Source organism: Mastigoproctus giganteus, chromosome 7 (assembly GCF_048544385.1).
Source record: "Mastigoproctus giganteus isolate SK-2022 chromosome 7, ASM4854438v1, whole genome shotgun sequence".
Lineage (NCBI taxonomy): Eukaryota > Metazoa > Arthropoda > Arachnida > Uropygi > Thelyphonidae > Mastigoproctus > Mastigoproctus giganteus.
Window position 1 is genome coordinate 172,057,533 of NC_143581.1, and position 23,158 is coordinate 172,080,690.

Here is a 23,158-nt window from a genome sequence, read left to right on the forward strand (position 1 = left end):
CTGCCCAAACCAGATGGTTCTGTTGTCACTGCGACCAAGGATAAAGCTAGGATAAAGGACACCTGCTAGCATCCCATTTTTCTTCCAACTCATGTATTAATGATCTTTGTAAAACACCTCCCACCATTCCCAACACGCTCCATTCAATGCCTCCTCTGGTCTTCCGTCAAAAGGATGTCAGAAGAATTTTGACAAATCTTGATGCTAAGAAAGCACCAGGTCCTGATGGTATTTTTCCACTTGTTCTCAAGACCTGTGCTCCTGAACTCACTCCTGTTCTTTGCGGCCTTTTTTCACTTTCTTATTCCAAAGGTAAAACACCTTTGGAATAAGAAAGTGAAAAAAAGGCGGCAAAGCTTCTTCTGCTTGGAAATTTGCTCATATTCGGCCATTTCCTAAAAAGGGTGACAAATCCCTCCCATCCAATTATCGTCCCATTACAATTACTTCTACTCTTTCTAAAGTAATGGAGAAATCAATTAACCGCCAACTCTTAAACTACCTAAAAACCTTCATTCTGATCAGCGATCACCAGTATGGATTCCGTCGGTGTCGATCCACTGGTGATATTCTGGATTACATAACCTGTTTATGGACAAATTCAATGGAAAAGTTCAGGGAAACACAAGCTTGTTTGTTTGTTATTTGGTTTTTAGGAGCATTAGCAACTAAGGCCATATTGCTCCGGGATATGGGGCGGTCATTCCCTGACCTTTCCGCATCCTCCGTATTTGGTGGTGACGGGCTCGAACCCCGGTCTAATCAAGAAGCGTGTGCTATGCACTGCTGCTCCTTCCCACCTGGCTACGGAGGCGCCTCCAGAAACACAAGCAGTTGCTCTTGATATCTCAAAGGCTTTCAATTGTGTTTGGCATAAAGGTCTTCTAAACAAGCTTCCATCTTATGGTTTGCCAACTGTTTTTAGTAATTGGTTATCCAGATTTCTCTCTGATCACTCACTGAGGGTGATGGTAGATGGCTCTCTGTCTTCTAACTTTTCCACTAATGCTAGTGTCCCCCAAGGTTCAGTTCTTTCCCCCACTATTTTTCTCTTGTATATTAATGACCTTCCATTGACTGGAAATCCTATCCATAGTTTTGCCAATGATAGCACATTGCATTCTGCTTTCCATTTTGAGAAAGCATGCCCTGCTCAATCAGCTTCATCTTCTCGAATATCCTATTCCAATTCCTTAAATGCCAATCTCTAGGTAATTCTCCAGTGGGGCAAAGGCAACTTAGTTGATTTCAATCCTTCTAAAACTCAGACTTGTCTTATATCTCGCAAAAAGGATTCTTCTGCTCCTATGCTTATCTTTGGTAACACTCCGATTTCTAGGCAAAATGATGTATCTCTTTTGGGGATTACCCTGACTTCTAATCTCTCTTTGCACAAGCACATTACAAATATTGCTTCCTCTACATCTAAAAAACTTGGTTTTCTCTTTTGCTCTTGGCATTACTTTTCTTCCAAACAGCTGTCACTCTTTACAAATCGCAAATCTGCTCTACCGTGGAATATTGTTCCCATATCTGGTGCCCCCAAAACCTCTCTCAGGCTTCTAGATTCCATTCATTTAGGTTAATTAATGACTCCTCTCTAACAGAGTCTCTCCACTCTCTGTCTCATATATGTACTGTGCCGGCTGCATGTCTTTTATACAGATACTTCCTTGGGCACTGTTCTTCTGAATTGGCTTCTATAATTCCCTCTAGGCGCCTCCGTAGCCAGGTGGGAAGGCGCAGCAGAAGGTGTAACACACGCTGCTTGATTAGACGGCGTTCGATCCCGTCACCACCAAAAACGGAGGATGCGGAAAGGTCAGGGAATGACCACTGCATATTCCCGGAGCAATATGGCCTTAGTTGCTAATGCTCCTAAAAACCAAATAACAAACAACAAACATTCCCTCTCTATCTTTCAAAACAGTTCGAACACGTGCCGCCACCAGCCAATATCCATTTACTGTCCAACTTCAAACTCGCAGAACCAACTTTTCATCTTCCTCGTTTATTCATTCAACTGCCATTTTCTGGAACAATCTTCCTTCATACGTATTTCCTGAAAATTACAGTCTACAGAAGTTCAAGTCTAATGTCAACAAATATCTTATTTCGTCTTCTCAACCTCCACCCCGAGCACGGTATTAAGTACTATAGGTTCTAATACCTCTCGTATTTGGGGTTTTCATAAAAAAAATATATATATATACCCTGTCTATTTTCATTTTGTCCATTATTATCTTATATGGCAATCCCCAAATATCTTTATTGCCCTCACTTACCACATAATTCCTCTATGAATTATATTCTTCCTTCTTATCATTTTAACATACTCTTTTCACTACGTTAAATAATCTTGCCTTATTTCCTGTACTTCATTAACCTTCTCTTCTCGTTTGCTGAAACTGATATCTTAATTGGAGGACATTTTGCCTCATCCTCGACAACTCTCCATCCCACCATGGAACTGTGTGCTTATATCTCTTTTTTTTTTTTTTTTCTTTTGTACAACCATGTGAGGCCTCACTCAAAACCTTATACAGGTACTTGGCCTTCCCATCTGCTCCATGACCATTTCAAGTTTCTTCTGTACAGGCTCCTAGTTTTTCCCTGACAACATCAAATCAATCCCATTTAGCAGTACGTATATCACAAATCAGTCAATTCTATAAGCCACATTTTCAGAGTGCATGACATCAATCCTGAAATGTAATACATTGATGATTACTGGTCATCTAGTTCTCCTGTACCCACCAGTTCTTAATTTTTATTACCATCAATTGCGTAGCTATTGTTAGATCTATATTTGATTCCTCCAGCATAGTGAAAAATGTCGGCAACTGCCCAGATTCATTTACCATACTTAATCTATGAGACTCCATCTACTCAACTTTAGATCCATCACTTGACTTCCCCGAAGCATTGAACTGGCGTTCAAACCACAATGACCACCTTTTCTGCTCCCAAAATCTCAGACACTGTCTATGTACTGGAAATAGAGACTCAACTCCTCATGGAATTGGTAGTACTTGTTTATTAGGTAAAACTTGCCAATTTCACTCATTACCTCAACAAAAATCATGTGTAAGGCACTCAGATGTGTTATCTAAGTTATAACAATTTTCTGGTTCTTTTTTTTTTTTTTGTGATCAAAGCCAAGGTGGGATTCAAACCCGCGACCTTTGGGTTGCCAGGCAGGTACTTTACTCACCTGGCTAGCCCAGTCGTCATTTCCTGGTTCCTTATTAAAATGGCTACCAGGGCATTGGGTCCAGCCTGTGCAGGTCTGTCTTATGTTCAGAATCTTTATACACACGTCCCCTCCCAGTGCAGAGGCAACATATCAGCTCTCCCTTACATATTTTCAACTCATGTCAATAGCCAAAACACTTAAAGGGGACCAATTGAAGTATATACACTCCTCTCTCTCTCTCTCTCTGAGCAAACAGATGTCTGACTCTAGATGAGACCTCCAAGATCCAATTGCTTTATTTACAAATCTGTTATCTGTTCTTTCACATCTTCCCATGTGAAACACTTTTCTCTCAAATTTATTTCATATATATATTCCATTAGGGCATCTTTGTTCACTGTGGGAAACTTCTACACTATAAATAATCACTCTTCGCCCAAAACTCTATGGCATTTCCATCTTTAAACCCATCTCTGAGATCTCACAGTTCTGCACCATTGCCAAGTCATGCATTGAGTCTACTTTCAATACTACACAGTTGTCCTTAATTTCTCTAATCTATTTAATTGTCTCCACTTTCAACACTGGTCTTACTTTTCTCATTAGTTCCTGTTGAACTTCCTCACTTGTCAAAACACTTTCTGTATTCGGCTTTACTATCAGAGTATACACTTCTCTTTCTTCTTTCTTTCCTCTTTTCACCTTTGACACATTTTCCTTGGCAACACCCGTGTATAACTGCCAATCTCACTCAGGGACAATTCGAAAATTCTGTACCCTAGCCCTCAAGACCTGATTTTCACTGTAAATCCCGAAAACTCCTTCGAAAATGTCCCAAATTCCAATATCTGAGACATCTTAGTACTCGTTGACCTTGTTGCTGTCACAAAACATAAACTTTCTCAGCTAGGCTCTTACTTCCTTAATACATCCTCGAATCCAGACACTGGTCTCTGTTAGCATTAGCAGTGGCAAGTGATGCAAGAAAGCAAGTTTATATAGTATCAGCCATAAAAAAATGCGACACCTCCCATTTCACCTATTTATTCCTTCTAATAGTTTGTATAGTTCTTCCTTGAATTCATTTAAACTATCAACTTTCACAACAGATGGAAGTTTGTTCCAGTTCAACCACCTGCTGTCTAAAGACAAACTTCTGCACATCTATTCTGCAACAATCCTTCCTCAGTTTGAATTTGTGCCCCCTCATGTGTAGTCTGAGCAAGAGGATGAATCTCATCAGCATTGAGCTTGTTCAATTCATTCAAAGCCTTAAACACCTCAATCATATCACCTTGCAGGAGCCTATTCTCCAGACACTGCAATTTGCAGAACTGAAGCCTTTCTTGGTAAGGGCACCACTTTGTTCCCCTCACCAATCTCGTTGCCATTTTCTGTACTTATTCCAACAGCTCTACATCCTTTATAAAATGAGGCCTCCAGACCTGTATGCAGTGCTCAAGATATGGCCTGACCATTGTCTTCTACAATGGGATAATCACCTCCTTATCCCTGGTAGCAAAATTCCTGAATATCATTGTCAAAACCCCATGAGCTGTTCTGGAAGGATGTCTACATTGCTTAGAGAACTAGTCCATCAAGAACAAACTAGATGGACTAGTTCCAAAAGGAGAGAGACCAATGCCTTTTGGCCTGTGGTTACAATTGTAAGGAACTGAATGGGATGGCCTGACTCAGGCCTGCAGCCAATGACAGCGTTAACAGGGCAGCATGGATGAGCTGAGAATTGAACCTTCTGGGCTCTGTCCATGTAGGGAGTTAGAAGATGTAGAGCATGTTATGAGGAATTGTATGCTTTATAAACAAGAAAGGATTATTATGTCTCTCAAGATGGAAGTAAAGGATTGGCAGCCATGTGAGGTTTTTGCTTCCAAATGGAATTATAGGACTTTCAAGAACTTTGTAAATGAGGCATATAGAAAAAAGACACCAAATGTTGAGTTAATTAGGACGAAGTGTATATATTGTACAATTATATACTGCACAACTGCACAATTACCCCCAGATATTTTCCATTTTCCACTAACCTGAGTGTAATACCACACATTGGGTACATTACCCTGGGGTACCCCTCGACGTGGGCACCTGTACGTGGTGAGGGGACCTCCCAGTGACGCTGCTGGACTTCCAGACTAGCATCACTGGGATCCAACGCCCACAGCCCAGGTTCCAGGCTTACATCAATGGAATCCGGCGTGTTTGCCGTGCGCTGCGACCCGTGGAAATTCGGAAAGGGGGATCCTGGTGGTTGAGGGGCCCAGCTTCAATACACCACTTTGGCCCCTGCTTCGACAAGACGGGTGGTCCTCGAAGGCCCGGCTAGGATCAATCGGCTAGTAGGCTCGCCTGCGAGGGTCAACCGTGTCAATGCCACGCCCCTACCCTCATGGTCCGAGGGACAGGATTCAGGCTGGCGGCGGTGCGGGTATAGTGTCTGGGTAGCCCTGGCGTCCATTTGGGCTCCGTGGTAGGTGGGGAGCCCGGGCACTGAACAATTTATAAAACTTCATGAATCCTGAGAAACATATCCCTTCAGAGGCCCCAACCCGGTCCCTATCTGAAAATAATGACGGAGAGGCAGATAGCATTATTGCTACAAAGAGGCAGCGAACCGAACTACCATCAGGGCCTGTCCCAAGGTTCTTAATAATGCATTCCACCAACGAAACACCGATTGGTAAAATGTCGCCCTTTTTAATACAAAAAGGGTTGGATGGGTTAGCAGGTACACCCAAGTCCATTAAGAGGCTCCGTTCTGGGGACCTCTTGATTGAAACAAAAAATGACAGGCAGTCTGAACATCTACTCCGAGTAACATCAATCGGAGGTATACCCATAACAGTGACACCACACAGAACACTAAATTCATCGAGAGGTGTCATTTCGGAGTGGGACCTTCTCGACGTCACCGAGGAGGAAATCTGCTCCGAATTAAAACCACAGGGAGTTACTGCCGTCAAGAGAATCACTGCGCGAAGGGATGGGAAAATTGTTAAAACCAGGAGTGTTATCCTGACTTTTAACTCTCCCAAACCTCCTGATGAGATTAAAGCTGGATACATCAACTGTCCAGTACGTCCATACATTCCGAACCCTTTACGGTGTTTTAAGTGTCAGAAGTATGGACATTCTCAAATGGCCTGCCGTGGAGTCCTTGCATGCGCCCGGTGCGGTGCAAAGGACCACGAAACAACAGCATGTTCAGCCACTAAACCCACCTGCATTAACTGTGAGGGAGAACATCCGGCCTATTCAAGGGCATGCCAGAGGTGGAAAGAAGAAAAAAATTCAACGGCTGAAGGCAGAGCTAAACATATCGTACCAGGAGGCAAGAAAAGCAGTGAAACCTCTTAACATCAAAAAACCTACCTACGCCCAGAAGGTAGCAGGGAGATGTTCGATTGGGACTCAGACGGACATGTCCGTCCCTCCAAAAGAATCATTTACTCCCATTGCACGTGATCTTTTAAGCTCCCAAAAACTTGCACAGAAGGACCAATCAGCTGCCACTCCTATATCGATACCTCCTAATGCTCCACAAGTAACAAAAGCAAAAGAAAAGAATAAGAAAGGGGAAGTAACACCTAGTACCCAGGAAAACATGTATGTCGAGCAGAAGGAGGTACATGATGAGTCAGTTTTGGAACTCTTCGCTGAGGAAGAAATGGACACAGGACAGCGTCCATACTTCCCCAGGGAAGATAAATCCAAGACTGACAAAATTAAGCCCTCAGCACCTCGGAAGCCGCCTGATGGACCCACCAAGTCCAAATAATGGCTAAATTCCTACAGTGGAATTGTCGTGGATTCCGGCAAAATACTGACGACATCAAGGCACTCCTGCAAAAGCACAAACCAGTTTGCTTTTGCATACAGGAGACTTATTTAAAGGCAAATGATGACCCCACCATGCATAACATTACCATCGTTCGTAAGGATAGAATTGTGGATGGGTCTGCCCACGGAGGAGTCGCAATCCTCGTCGGCAACCAGATCCCATTTCAGGCTTTGCAGCTTACAACTAGCATTGAAGCTGTAGCAATTCGCCTTAGAGTGGGGTTCTTATTAACTGTCTGCTCTGTTTATTTGCCACCTGGGATTGACATCCCCCAGAAAGACCTTGATGATCTTATCATGCAATTGCCTTCCCCTTGTTTAATTCTTGGGGATTTCAATGGACATAACACTCTGTGGGGTAGTGCTGACATCAATGGAAGGGGACGAGTCATAGAGCATATGCTCACTGACAATGATCTCTCCCTCCTAAATGTGGGAACAAACACCTTCTTCCACATGCCTACCCGTACATTCTCTGCCATTGATCTTTCTATCTGCTCCCCTTCTCTCCTTCCTTCACTTACTTGGGAGGTAGAAGAAAATCCATATGGAAGCGATCACTTCCCCGTGATAACAACCCTAACTAATGGTAGACCCTGTCTGCCATTTAGTTTACCTCGGTGGAAGATCGATCAGGCTGACTGGAATGCCTTTCAATATCTGGCAAACTTTGACATCACTACAGTCAGTCAGGAGCCAATCAATGAAGCAGTCATGTATGTCACAGAAACGATTGTCCAAGCAGCTGCAATTGCAATTCCGAAATCATCCAGCCGGTTCCCACTATTCCCCAAACCTTGGTGGAATTCAGAATGCACGGCAGCAAAAAAAGCACAAAACAAAGCATGGGGGATATTCCGCCGATATCCCACCACTGAAAATTTAATATCATTCAAACGTGCACGTGCAAAAGCACGTTATGTACGACGTCAGAGCCAAAGGAAATCTTGGATTCGTTTTACATCTTCCATAACTCAGGCTGCTAGCTCAAAAGTAGTCTGGGATAAGATCCGGAAAATGAAGGGAAAATATCCACCATGCCCTTCTGTGATCCTCGAGCATAGCGGATGTCCAATTGCAGATCGAACTGCAGTAGCAAATACTCTAGGGGAAACATTTGCAAAAATATCTGCAATAACATCTTTTCCCGCAGAGTTTTTGGCCCTGAAAAAGAAAATTGAGAAAAACTCACCGAACTTCTCTTCAAAAGGGCTTGAATCGTATAACAAGCCCTTTTTACATGAAGAGTTAAATGCAGCACTTGCCCTCACGCATGCAAGTGCTGTAGGGCCCGATGACATCCACTACGAAATGTTAAAACACCTTTCACCACAATCTAAGGATCACCTTTTAATTCTGTTTAACAGAATTTTTCTTAATAAACAATTTCCGGACTCCTGGCGGAAAGCAATCGTTCTTGCCTTCCCAAAACCAGGAAAGGATCCTAGCAATCCAAGTAATTATCGTCCTATTGCTCTGACAAGCTGTTTGTGCAAAGTCCTGGAAAGAATGGTTAATGCACGCCTCGTATGGTATTTAGAAACAAATGGTCTGCTTTCCAGGACACAGTGCGGCTTCCGAAGAAATAGATCCACTCTGGATCATTTAATCCGATTGGAAACGTCCATTCGTGATGCTTTTATTAAATCCGAGCATTTGGTAGCAGTTTTCTTTGATATTGAAAAAGCGTACGACACAGCCTGGCGATTTGAAATTTTAAAAGACCTCTATAACTTTGGTCTTAGAGGTAACCTTCCTGTTTTTATTAAAAACTTTCTTTCGAATCGCCAATTTCAAGTCCGTTTAGGATCCACCCTCTCTCGAGTTTTCTCTCAGGAAGAGGGAGTCCCACAAGGATCCGTTCTAAGTGTTACGCTTTTCGCAATCAAAATAAACTCTATCGCAGAACAACTTCCACCCACTGTAAACAATGCCCTCTATGTAGACGACTTTGCTATATTTTGTAATTCATGCAATATGAGGGTCATTGAAAGGCAACTGCAGAAATGCAGAAAACCATTGATCATCTTACAGCTTGGTCTTTGGCTAATGGGTTCAGATTTTCATCACAGAAGACTGTTTGTGTACACTTCTGTCGCAAACGTAATCTTCATCCTGACCCAGAATTAAGGCTTGGGCAAAATAACATCCCAGTTGTAACAGAATTCAAATTCCTTGGACTTATTTTCGACAAAAAGCTGACATTTTTACAACACATTCGTCAGCTGAGGACAAGATGTGTCAAAGGGCTTAACATCCTTCGTGCCCTTTCATCAGGCCCCGAGTGCCAAGCGATAGTGACAAGCGATTTTCTTCCAGTGATTATAAAGTGATCTCCAAAGTGATATAGTTTCTTTATTTTCCAGTGCGTCTGTTACTTTATTTACTTGAAGTGGTTCTGTGCTTTAAAAGTCAAAAGTAAGAACCCAGAAAGGCAATCCACCTTTCTTTTCTTATTCCTTATATATATATATCACTAACCAAATCCACTAACTTAAACAACCGCTTGGTCACTGGTGGCACCGCTCCTGCCTCCACGTGGCGGGGCTGGTAACCTGGGGGAAAAACCAACCCTCGGGGCGAAAAGGAGCAAAGATGGAAACAAATGAATTTCCACGTTTAGAGCCGAAGTGCTCTCAACATGAACTTGACAATGACACCGATCATGACTTCTCTCTTTCAAAGAGACTTAAAAAAGACACTAGGAAGCAGGAATCTCCAGCTTTCCTAATAATACACTCTTTGTCATCCCAACCTGTGAGCAAGCTCTCACCTTTCATCATCCAGAGATGCCTTGAAAACGCTGCAGGTTCACCAAAAATGGTTAAACGTCTCCAATCAGGAGATCTACTAGTAGAGACTTGTTACTCAAGACATTCTGAGTTATTACTACAACTTACTTCTTTAAGCGGAATACCAATTCAGGTTACCCCACACAACACACTAAATTCTTCCAAAGGAGTGATCTCCGAATGGGATCTATTATATGTTTCTGAGGAAGAAATTGTCCAGGAGCTAAAAGATCAAAATGTCTCTCATGCAAAACGTATCATGATCAGAAAAGACGGCAACTTAACTCCCACGCGAAACATAATCTTGACTTTCAGCACTCCAAATCTACCGGATTCTGTCAAAGCTGGTTACCTGAATTGCCGCATTAGGCCTTATATCCCAAATCCGCTCAGATGCTTTAAATGTCAAAAGTTCGGCCATTCTCAGACAGCATGCCGTGGAGACACCATATGTCCAAACTGCAGCTGCAAGAATCACACACAAGCAGAATGCAAAGCTCCAACACCACAGTGCCCTAATTGTAGTGGCAAACATCCAGCCTACTCTAAAGACTGTGAACTGTGGAAGATAGGAAAAAAAATTCAAAAATATAAAATTGAAAATAAAGTCTCTTACCAAGAAGCGAAAAAACAGATCAACTTAAGTATGCCAAAACGCACTTATGCTTCTACCACTCTCAGACACGAATCTGTGGCATGTCAGACTGAAGTATCCATCTCTCCAAATATATCAATATCAGACTGGGCACGATCAGTACTCTTGATCCAGCAGCCATCTAAACCGAATTCAACAGATCAAAGCAATAACACGCCACTCTCAATTCCAACCCAGAGACTTCCTCATCGTCAGGCAGCAGAAAATTTGCAAAGATCTTATTCTGCTGAGACGAAAGTATCAGGTCTATCAGGTCTAACAAGCATGGATACAGATGATTCTATCGGTCAAGAAGAACTGCTTGAAATACACGCAGAAGATGATATGGACGACAGCAATGAATCGGGACGTCCCACTTTTCCCCGAAAAGAAAAACCAAAACCGGACCGTCATAAACAATCAACTTACAAAAAGCAGTCAGATACATCTTCCACGAACAAAACCAAATAATGGAACATATCATTCAGTGGAATTGTAGAGGCTTTCGCAGCAACATCGATGATATCAATGAACTAATTCACTGCTTCAATCCTGTAGCTATGTGCCTACAGGAAACCAACTTGACACCCCAAGTTTCCACTACAGTCAAAAATTACACTATCTACAGACAAGATAGATCTGACAATAATAGTGCTCATGGAGGAGTAGCTATCCTGTTGGACTCAAGAGTTCCTTCCAGATGCATTCCATTGCAAACCTCTTTAGAAGCTGTTGCCGCACGCATAGTAATTGGAATCACCGTTACATTGGTCTCAATTTATCTTCCACCTAATCGTCCATATTCTATTCAGGAAATCGAAGATCTTGTGTTGCAACTACCAGTACCCTTCTGTCTACTAGGTGACTTTAATGCTCACCACCCATTATGGGGTTCTTCCAGCTTAGACAGGCGTGGAAAACTTGTTGAAACGTTAATAGATAGACAGGATCTAACATTGTTAAATACTGGCGCTCCTACCTATGTTCATTTTCCTACCGGATCAACCTCTGCAATAGACCTTTCCATCTGCTCTCCAGTGCTCTATCCAAGTATCCAGTGGGCAACTATTAATGACCCTCACAACAGCGATCATTTCCCAATAATATGCAAAGTTCAAACTTCCTGTTCATTACCAATAGACAATCCAGTAAAATGGAAATTTCCAAAGGCTGACTGGATAAAATATAGCACGCTTGTCTCGTTCGACAACCACATCATACAGTGCTCTTCTATCAACCATGTTACTGAACATATCACAAACCAAATTCTAACAGCTGCAACCGCTGCAATTCCACAATACCAAGTCAGGAAAAGGCGAAAATTAAATTATTGGCGGAACGAAGAATGCAACAATGCAAAAAAACAGAAAAACAAAGCTTGGAATCAATTCCACAAACATCCAACCACTTCCAATCTTATTAATTATAAGCGACTTAGAGCAAGAGCCCGTTATATCAGACGGAAAGCAAAAAAAGAATCTTGGATTAAATTCGCTTCCTCAGTTAATAAAAATACAGACACCAGACTGATCTGGAATAAGATAAAATTGTTAAATGGCAAAATTCCTCCAACATCTACTCCACTAATTAACTGGAATGGACAGGAACTCTCTACTCCTGCAGAAATCGCAAATGCACTAGGATCTGAATTTTCCCAGTTGTCCTCCTCAACTTCTTATGACCAATCGTTTCAAAAAATTAAAGGTGTAACTGAAAAATCCAAACTGAATTTCACTGACAGATGTGCACTAAAATATAATCAACCATTTACCATGGTTGAACTTCAGCATGCTCTTACCAACACAAGGAATAGCGCTTCTGGCCCTGATGGGATATTTTATATAATGCTTAAAAATTTAAATACAAAGTCACAGTCATCACTGCTGTTCTTCCTCAATCGAATATTCACTGAACATACATACCCAAGCTCCTGGCGTCATTCCTACGTTCTGGCAATCCCAAAACCTGGTAAAGACTCTTCTGTTCCTCAAAACTACAGACCAATTTCACTTACCAGCTGTCTGAGCAAAACCCTCGAAAAAATGATTCACAGCCGCCTGACTTGGTATCTTGAGTCCCAAAAGTTAATCAACAACAATCAATTTGGATTCAGAAAAAATCGATCATCATTGGACCTTATGATTAAAGCCGAAGCAAATATCAGAAATGCATTCATCAAAAAGGAGCATCTCGTTATGATCTGTCTGGATATTGAGAAAGCTTTTGACACCACATGGCGTTTTGGCATTTTAAAGGATCTACATTCTCTTGGCTTGAGAGGAAGTTTGCCATATTTCATCCAAAATTTTTTAGATCAAAGAACCTTTCAAGTTCGTTACCGGGGAACTTTCTCTAAAAAGTTTGTTCAGGAAGAAGGAATCCCTCAAGGGTCCGTTCTCAGCGCTACTCTATTTGCAATTAGAATTAATCACTTAACTGAAATTATTCCGAAAACAGTGGACTCATATCTTTACGCCGATGATCTAACAATCTCCTGCCACTCTCAAAACATGAACTACATTGAGAGACAATTGCAGATATCAATAAATCAGATCCAGATTTGGATGACACAAAACGGTTACAGACTATCCAGCCAGAAATCTACTGCCATTCATTTCTGCATCATGCGTAAAATGCATCCTGATCCTGAACTCCGATTAGATAACCATCTTATTCCAATTGCGAATAGTATTCGTCTGCTTGGCTTAATTTTTGACAGTAAGTTAAACTATCATAAACACATTGAACATCTCCGGACAGCTTGCCAAAAGAAAATGAACATACTCAGAGCCTTATCAGCAACAACCTGGGGAGCAGATCGTTACACCTTGCTTCACTTATATAGATCCATAATTAGATCTCGTCTGGACTATGGCGCACCTGTCTTCGATTCTGCTAGGGAAAGTACCTTATCTCGTCTGAACTCTATTCAACATTCAGCTCTAAGAATAGCTTTAGGTGCGTTCAGAACATCACCAGTGCAAAGTCTTTATGTGGAAGCCTACGAAGCTCCTCTAAACATCAGAAGAAAGATGTTATTACTGAACTACGCAACCAAGGTCCAAAGCCAGTCGACCCATCCCAATTGGTCAATATTTAATGATCCGCCACTCAAGACCTTTTATAGAAACAAACCACAAGCAATTAGGCCTGCAGGTATTAGGTTAATGGAACTAGCAGAAAACTGGAACATACAACTCAAAGTCCATCAAGAACCTATAGATTACGTCCCTCCATGGTCTGTCATCATGCCGTGTTGTGATAATTATTTCCACCAATGGGGGAAACACTCTTTAACGAGTACTAACATCCAGCAACTCCACATTGCACATCTACAATGTTATCCAGACTTTGCGAAAATATATACTGACGGTTCAAAATCCGAGAATGGATCAGGTGCAGCAGTGGTACTACATGACACTATCACTTCTGTGTCACTTCCAACAGAATGCAGTAGTTACACCACTGAATTATATGCCATAAAGCTTGCTCTGGAAATCATTTTCCAACTCTCAATCGAAAAGAGCATAATCTACACAGACTCGCAAAGTGCCCTATTAGCAATGCAAAAGATTTCCCCATCTACTCATCCGTTACTACAGCAAATCAGATCAGAGTTGATTCGTCTCCGAGATCATCGGCAAAGCATTATCTTCTGCTGGATCCCAGGACATAGTGGAATAGCAGGTAACGAAATTGCAGATGATGCTGCCAAGCATCCATCCAGCATAGCCGCAATGAATTTTCTGGTCCCGCTCAGTGACTACAAAATCCATATACGAAATATATGTAAGGAACGATGGACACTACAATGGCAAACGCAGATGCATAACAAACTCCTTGAAATTAAACCTATACCCCAATTATGGGCCTCCAATTTTCGCACAAACAGACAAGAAGAGGTTGTCCTGGCCAGAGCCCGAATAGGCCACACCCATTTGACCCATCTATTTCTGTTATCAGGTAATGACCCTCCACAGTGTTCACATTGCCACAGGCCACTCACAATAAAACACATACTCCTGGAATGCACCTTGCATAACAACTCCCGTCTAATTTCATTCACTTCTCTGTCAAACTTACAAGAATTGTCACTACGTCATATGATAGGCGAAAATTCAAACCTTACAGAATTTTTTTCCTTTCTGAAACGAATAGGTTTATATAACCGTTTCTAGCTGCTTCCATAGAAGCCAATAAAATTAGTACTAACTACTATGATAGGTGCAATATGGCCTAAGTAGCCTTTGCACCAGAAAAATCCAAGCACAACAACAACAACAACAGCCCTTTCATCAACTTCATGGGGCGCAGATCGTTCTACCCTTCTTCGCCTTTACCGAGCACTTGTCCGTTCCAAACTCGACTATGGGTCTCAGGTTTATGGTTCTGCTAGAGATAGTGCACTTCGGTGGTTAGATCCAATCCACCATCAAGCCATCCGGACAGCCACTGGAGCATTTCGCACATCTCCTGTCCAAAGCCTTTATGTTGAAGCAAATGAACCATCTCTGTCTCTTCGACGTAAGCAGTTGTCCTTACAGTACGCCTTCAAATTAAAATCCCTGCCCGATCATCCCACGTGGCCATCCGTTTTTGAGCCGCACTGGGAAAACCTCTACAACACCCGTCGGACTGCCAACAAACCTTTTGGTATTCGCATTCAAGGGCTGCTGAATGAGCTCAACTTGTCGGTAGACAACATTGCCCAGTCACCAAGGCAATTCTTTCCACCCTGGCATGCTTATTTTCCAACTTGCGACTTCTCCCTTAAGATCTGGAGAAGGCTACGACACCGCCATCTGTCTACCAGCAACTCTTTGCATCACATAGACAGCAGTATTCTGACTTTCTGCCAATCTATACAGATGGCTCAAAGTTAGAATGTCATGTGGGATCTGCTGTTGTGCTCCCTCACAAAACATTATCCTATAAGATCCCACAAGAAACTAGCATCTATACTGCTGAGTTGCATGCAATACAATCAGCCCTAGATCACATTAAAAATCGCGACTACCAGAGGTATATGATTTATTGTGATTCATCAAGTGCGTTACAGGCTCTGGTATCGGTGAGTTTTAACCCTCATCCGATCCTGTCCAGGATCTGGCAGATTCTTTTTTCTCTCATAGAATTGGAATATGATATTCGCTTTTGCTGGATCCCAAGCCACATTGGGATCCGGGGAAATGAATCGGCTGATGCCGCTGCTAAATCAGCCATTTCCCTGGATAATCATTGTCTGTCAGTCCCCTATACAGACTACAGGCAAATAATACGTTCTAAATTACTCTCCCAATGGCAAGATTCTTGGCACGGACAGGCCACAAATAAATTACATCGTATTAAGCCTGTAATTGCGCAATGGCAGTCCAGTCTACGCAGGGACCGAAGAGAGGAAGTTGTTCTTGCTCGGCTCCGCATAGGTCATAGTCATCTAACGCATTCCTACTTGCTGAGGGCGGATGACCCACCTATGTGCGAGATATGTAACGTAATTTTAGCTGTCAATCACATTTTTGTAGAATGTCCTGTTTTTATTGAAGCACGACGCTTGTGTTTTACTGATTTTAATAATTTGACTGAGCCATTTACACTCAGTCAGATAATATGTGACAGAGACAATATGTCTGACGTTTTTAACTTTTTACAATTTATTAATGTTTATACAAAGATCTAAGTTTTATGCTCTTACTTTTATACCTTTTTAAACATAATAATTAATTTTTTCACGTGGTAGCCTTTGCTACCAAAATGTTTAATAAGATTTTAAATTTGTCTTGGCGCATTATGGCCTTAGCTGCCAATGCGCCATTAAAAACCAAACCAAACCAAACCCTGGGGTTACTGCTATCCGTATGCAGTAGTTTGCATTTGTCAATATTAAGTTTCAATTGCCATTTCTCAACCCATCTGCCTAACTTTTATAGATCCTGTTGCAGTAGCATACTGTCATTAACCACCAAGACAACCTAGAATTTAACACTTTCTTTAACAATTCACACTACTGTGGTCACCTTTACAAAAACCCCTCCTTTTACCTTTGATGATAGTTACATCTTTAAGAAAATCTCAAATCAATACACACTGATCACTGCTACATAGTGATTCTTTTATTATGTAGATTTTTAATGCATTAATAATCGCTGCTGATAATCAGATCAAGAGTATTACTCCCTCTTGTTGCTGCCCTAATATGCTGTGTAGAAAACTCTTCCAATAAATCCACAAAATTGTTGCTAGTCTGTGAATGACTAATCCACAAGTTCAACTCAATATCTGGAAAGTTATAATCCCTCATTGTAAGACATTCTGATTTTCTCCATACACCTGAGGGTTTTCGTTGTACTCATCAGTCATTAGACCTATACCACTCTCATTTTTGCTTTCTCGGTGCTTATGTCGCATCAGACCGACTCATTGCACTGGCCACCCATGTCAACTGGATGCACTGCCTTAGAATTTATGTGCTTCTTAACCAGGAACATAACCCCCTCCTATATAACCCGCTGTCCTTTCTGTATGCATTGTTCTTCCCATATTCAAATTCTGCATCCCTAATTAGCATTAGCATTAGTTGAGGCACGCAATGCAATAAAGCAAGCTTATGCAGCATCAGACAAAAAAAAAAAAAAAAAAAATCCTCCCATTTCACCCATCCATTCACTCCAAATGCCTATCTAGCTCAGCCTTAATTTATTCAAGCTATCAACTTCCACAACAAGAGATGGAAGTCTATTCCAGCAATCAACAACCTGCTGGCTAAAGGCAAATTTCCACACATCTATTCTAAAACTGGTTTTCCAATTTGAATCTATGCCCCCTCAGGTTCGTAATCTGAGCAAGAGCCAGAATCCGATCAGCATTGAGCTTCCTCAACCCACTCATGGACTTATACACCTCAATCAGATCACCTCATAGGTGTTATCTCCAGGTGCTGCAATTTGCAGAACTTAAGCCTTTCTTACCCTGCCAACCTTTGTATCATCTGCAAACTTTAACATTAAACCTGATGTACCTTCATCAATATCATTGATGAAAAAACAAAACAACAATAAGCCCAGCACTAAACCCTGGGAAACTCCACTAATAACATTAGTCCACGAAGAGCAGTGTCCATTGATTACTACTCTCTGTCATCTCCCACTCAACCATCCTTTTATCCATTTTAGCAACTTGCCTTTAAGACCATAGTGCTCCAATTTGTACAGCGGTGTTCCATATGCAAAAGTATCAAAAGCATTCCTAAAATCCAAGTATATGATATCAAAATTATTTTTTGCATCTAGTTCCTTTGTGACCACACCATAGCATCCAATCAAATTGGTCAGACAAGATCTCCCTTTAACAAACCCCTGCTGTGTCTTAACTATTACTGCAGTCTTGTCTAGATGATCCTTGCAATGCTTCTTTAACCAGTGACTCCATTATTTTCCCCAGAACACAAGTTAAACTAACTGGTCTATAGTTCCTTGTTTCACCTTTTGACCCACCCCTCTTGTGAATTGGGGATACATTTGCACACCTCGAGTCCATGGGAACCTCTGCAGAGTCCAAGGAAGCTCTTATAATTATGGCTAAGGGTTTGCTTCCTTTTCTGCCTTCTTTAATGTAACTGGATAGATCCCATCCATCCCAGGTGCCTTTTTTATGTTTAACATCAACAATTTCTCCTCCACTTTGCCCTCAGTTATTACAAAATCACTTAGCTCCCTGTTAGAGTTTGATAAACTTCTGGTATTTCCCTCCTTGAATAACTCCTCATGTGTGAATGTAGATGCAAAATACTCATTCAGTTTATCAGCTATCTGAGCATGATCATCAATAGTCAAACCATCTATGTTAAGTGGACCAATCTGATTCATGCCCTTACCATCTAGAGTTTACATAAGTAAAGAACTCTTTGCGTCCTTTGCCAAAGATTTCTCGTAATCTGCCTTTACCTGCCTAACTTCCTTTGTGACTTGGTTACAGACCAGCTTATATCTGCCATAGGCTTCTGTGTTGCCTGATAATTTATATGCATCCCATGCCTTTTTCTTCTCTGCCACATGTCTCATTAGTTCATTTGACTTTCATTTAGGCCTTCACCTTGAACACTATTTCTTAGTTGGCATTAAAAGCCTTGTAGCCTCCAAGATTGTCCCTGAAGGCTTCCCATTTAGAATTCACCGTTGCTAACATCGTCAGTTGATCCCACTGTATAGAATTTAAAAACTGAAATTACCCTTGATGGTAGTTACATCTTTAAGTAAATCCGAGATCAGTACACTGATCGTGCGTAGCACATGCTTCTTGATTAAACCGGGGTTCGAGCCCGTCACCACCAAATACGGAGGATGCGGAAAGGTCAGGGAATGACCACCACATATCCCGGAGCAATATGGCCTTAGTTGCTAATGCTCCTTAAAAAAACCAAACAACAAACAGTACACTGATCACTGTCACTTAGTGGTTCCTTTATCTACACATTCTTAATGCATGAATAATCACTGCTGATAATCAGATCAAGAGTATTACTCCCTCTGGTTGCCCCTTGAACATGTTGCTGTAGAAAACAATCCTCCAATAAATCCACAAATGTCTTGCTAGCATGTGAGAGTGACCAACCCACAAATTCCAGTCAATATCTGGAAAGTTAAAATCCCCCATTACTAGACATTCTGATTTACTGGTCCACTCTTTCTCTACACAACTGCTCGTTGTACTCATCAGAGTCATTAGGCCTATAACACACTTCTACTCTCATTTTCCCTTTCCCAGTGTTTATGTCACACCAAATAGACTCAACATTGCACTGTCTACCCATATCAACTGGATGCACTTCCTTAGATTTTATGTTTCTTAACTAACAGCATAACCCCTTCTCCCTTCCTGTCCTGTCTATCCTTTCTGTACACATTGTACTCCACAAATTCCAATTCTGCACTACATATCTGTGTGACACCATGTCTCTTATATTCCAACAATATCTGCCTTTGATGTTTTTACCAGCACTTCAACCTCATCAAATTTATTAACTATACTTCTAGCATTGGTGTACATGCAAGTACACCAACGCTAGAAGTATTGGTGTACTTGCATGTACACTAATAAATAAATTTTATATACATGCACCTGTTCTTACTCTTAGTTACCCTAACACAGCCCATGTATTTACTTGTTCCACAATGACTCCCAGCAGCCCTGGAAATCCCCAGCACCATGCTTTCCAGGCTGCTGGTCATTCTAATTGAAGCAGTGCAAGAATCACTTTTGCCTCGACAGCAGCCACTCTTAATCTTTTAGTCTGTGAATCCCCCACAAGCTAGCAGTTTTCCAAACCTATCACCGCCTTGATAGCATCAGCAAATATACTTGCACCCTTTCTATTTAAGTGTACCCGATTCCTGTAGAAACAGTCTCTCCTGTTAGCAAGCACAGACCACACTGAAAAAAAATTCTACCCAATAAGTCTTTCACACTCTTTCCAGGGCCAAATTGATGACAAGGCTCTCTCATCATATACTCCGTAACTTTTCTACTTTTAATGTTCGTTTCCTATCACTTTTTTGGTAATATAATTTTTATTAATAAGAACTGTGTTGTTCTGTTATTAATTTTCTATATACATTATTGTGCTATTCTCTACTAGCATTTATATGATGTGATAATTTCTCGCTCCCTCCTCCTTTCCTTTTAGAAAATATTTCGGCCATCCCTAAATTGTTATGATGCATTAATTCACTTGAAAGCTTCACAACTATCTAGAAGCTATCAAGCAGTTGATTATCCTGAAAGCAGCAGGCCTCCCCCATACAATTCAAATTCGTGCAGAAATGACTTGCCCTTACCTGTTACAGGATATGATCCAGTGAAGTTTTATATAAAGAAATTGCAAGTAAGTAGCTTTATTCCTACTTTTTTTTATGTTGAGATTTGTTCAAATGCTTAAACTTTTTTTTTTTTTGCTCTTTTTATATCTTTTTAAGTTGTTATTGTTGTCAGGTGGTGGGCCTCCACTTTTGAAGGGCAACTTCTTTAGGTGCGCCCCAGGCAGTTTTCACATGGGAGCAACTTGTGTCCATGGATTGACAAAAATGCTACATGAAATGATTCATCGCTCCCACCATTGTACCACTCTGTACCAGGCATGAGCAACGCATGATACAATCAGTATCCCTACAGCGTGGCCACGGTATAACTTGCACACATGTTACATTTGCGTTTTAAATCGCTATATCTCAGCTTCTAGCAGTCCGATTTTAAAAATTTAAAAGCCAAAATATTTCTTTCATCATTTTACCCTATTTAATAAAAAATTAAATAAAAATACCATATTTCATAAAAAAATTTCGACTGAAAAATTTATAATTCAACATGCTGAAGACTAATAGTGAGCATTGTAAGGTGTATGGAACACGTATACTTGCAATGCGACCACCAAGACCAACTCCATTGAGTACAAAAGAGAGATCTGTAAAATCTTTATAATAAACTTGTAAAACAGTTGTGGCGCCTCTGTAGCCAGTTGGGCAGGAGCAGCAGTGCGTAGCACACGCTTTTTGATTAGACCAGGGTTTGAGCCCGTGCCCACCAAATACGGAGGATGTGGAAAGGTCAGGGAATGACCACCGCATATCCCCGGAGCAATATGGCCTTAGTTGCTAATGCTCCTAAAAACCAAAGTACACTTCTTGACAAAATTAACAGAAAATGTGGCGTAACTCGTGCAGATTGCAATGAAACAGGACAAAATTTAGTATGGTGGTGTACTACAGAATAACGATGAGATGAGGAGTTAGTGAGAAACTTTGGACAGGTATAAGGGACATTTATAGGGGTTATATCAGAATTACCAAAAAGGACACATTACAGATGTCGATACAGGATACTCGAAAATATGGTCACACGATACAGCGAATGATCCCAACGGATAAACAGGTCTGACAGTAGTGTACCATGCTCGATATAAGGGTGTCTATAAGATTCTGTGGCAACAAATCTCATTCTTCCACCAGTGCAGAGTTTAGCTCACCAAGTGGATCTTGCGTGCAGCCACACATGTTTGATCAGATTTAAGTCTGGTTATTGTGCTGGCCATGGCAGTCATTGGATGTCTTCAGTTGCACCACCTGAGTTCTATGTGCAGTGGCTTCTTCACCACTTGAGTTCTATGTGCAGTGGCATTATCATGCATGAAAAGAAAATCTGGGCCAACCGCACTCCTAGAAAGTTGCACAGAGGGTTCAAGGTCTGTTCTCAGTACCTCTGCTCAATTGTGATACCCCTATCAAAAAATGAAGAGGGTTGCAGTCATTGATCATTATTCAGCCCCACATGAGAACACTGCTTCCACCATTAGTGGCCCTTTCTCTGATGTTGGAGGTATGGTACGGTATTCCTTGTTGGCTCCAGATGAAATATCATCTAGAATCTTTTTGTAGGTTAAAACGGGACTCATCAGAGAACAGAACCATACCCCATTTGTTAGGGCACCAGCTGTGCAGTGGTTTGGGGTTAATGAGATTTAAGGTAGTCTTGTTTTTTGAGGCAGTCCCCAGGGTTTTCCCTTTGTACCGGGGATTAATGGCTTACAAGCCACTGGCTTCCTTGCATTGAGTCCACTTGAATTGAGCCCTCTTGACAGTCTGGTTGGAAATGTTTTCGTGTATGGCCGCAGCAACCTCAAGACACAGTCAATGACAGGACATCATGGGATTCATTCTTGCTGTTAGAGCCGGACAGCAATCTGCTCTGGTTGACGTAGCCCTTGGGCGACCTTGGCCACTTGTTCTTGTAGTGGTGCCTTTCTCATGAAATTGCTTCCACAGTGTCGAGACAATGCTGCGTGTCACATTAAGCCAATGTGCCACCTCCTCCTGCAACCACCCAGCTTCAAGTCACCCAACAGCCTGCCATCTCAAAGAATCATCTGAATAACGATGATGTACCATCCTGAGTACTGAAGATGTGGTCACAACCCATGTTTTTATAGGCATGAATAATTTGCATAATGTGCAAGGTGCCTCCGTAGCCAGGTGGGCAGGAGCAGCAGTGTGTAGCACACACTTCTTGATTATACCGGGGTTCGAGCCCGTCACCACCAAATACGGAGGATGCAGAAAGGTCAGGGAATGACCACTGCATATCCCCGGAGCAATATGGCCTTAGTTGCTAATGCTCCTAAAAACCAAACAACCAACCAACGAGCATAATGTGCAGCTCTGTAAGATGGTAGATCGATTTCTATTGGATACTTGGAAATTGCGTGTCAGGATGCCTATTACATCAAATATTCGCCTTCGGCGATACTGTTCACTATAAAATATTCATGAAAAACATTTTTGTTCTATTAATTTTGTCAAGCAGTGTATTATAATAGCAGAACAATAAAATCTCACTAATTTAGGCTGCATTCTTTTTATGTATTTTCTTTATGCCGAATGGAGATTTTCTTTAATGAGAATTTAATTCTACAATACCAAACTTCTTTCAGAATAGTTTTACAATCACATTGTAAGGAAAAATTTACTAATTCTGATTCTGATGAGGAGTTCAGAACATATTTTAAAACTCTAAAAGAAATGAAGAACAAAATAGGAATATGAAACAGGACCTCTATCCAAAAGGAAATATCCATTTTTTTTCTTCAAAAAAGACAATATGCTTCGGGCCAAACTGTCTACACCTGATTAC

The 23,158-nt window shown here is 41.4% G+C and overlaps 1 protein-coding gene across 1 annotated transcript in view; it reads left to right on the plus strand.

Annotated features, from left to right (window-relative positions):
• LOC150083336 (nucleolar protein 6-like) overlaps positions 1-23,158 on the plus strand; it is a 485,807-nt gene that overhangs the window by 439,398 nt on the left and 23,251 nt on the right. Inside the window, exon 21 of the mRNA XM_090377194.1 lies at positions 20,163-20,360. Within this exon, the coding sequence (XP_090233320.1) occupies positions 20,163-20,360 (198 nt within the window). The remainder of the gene's footprint in view (positions 1-20,162; positions 20,361-23,158) is intronic.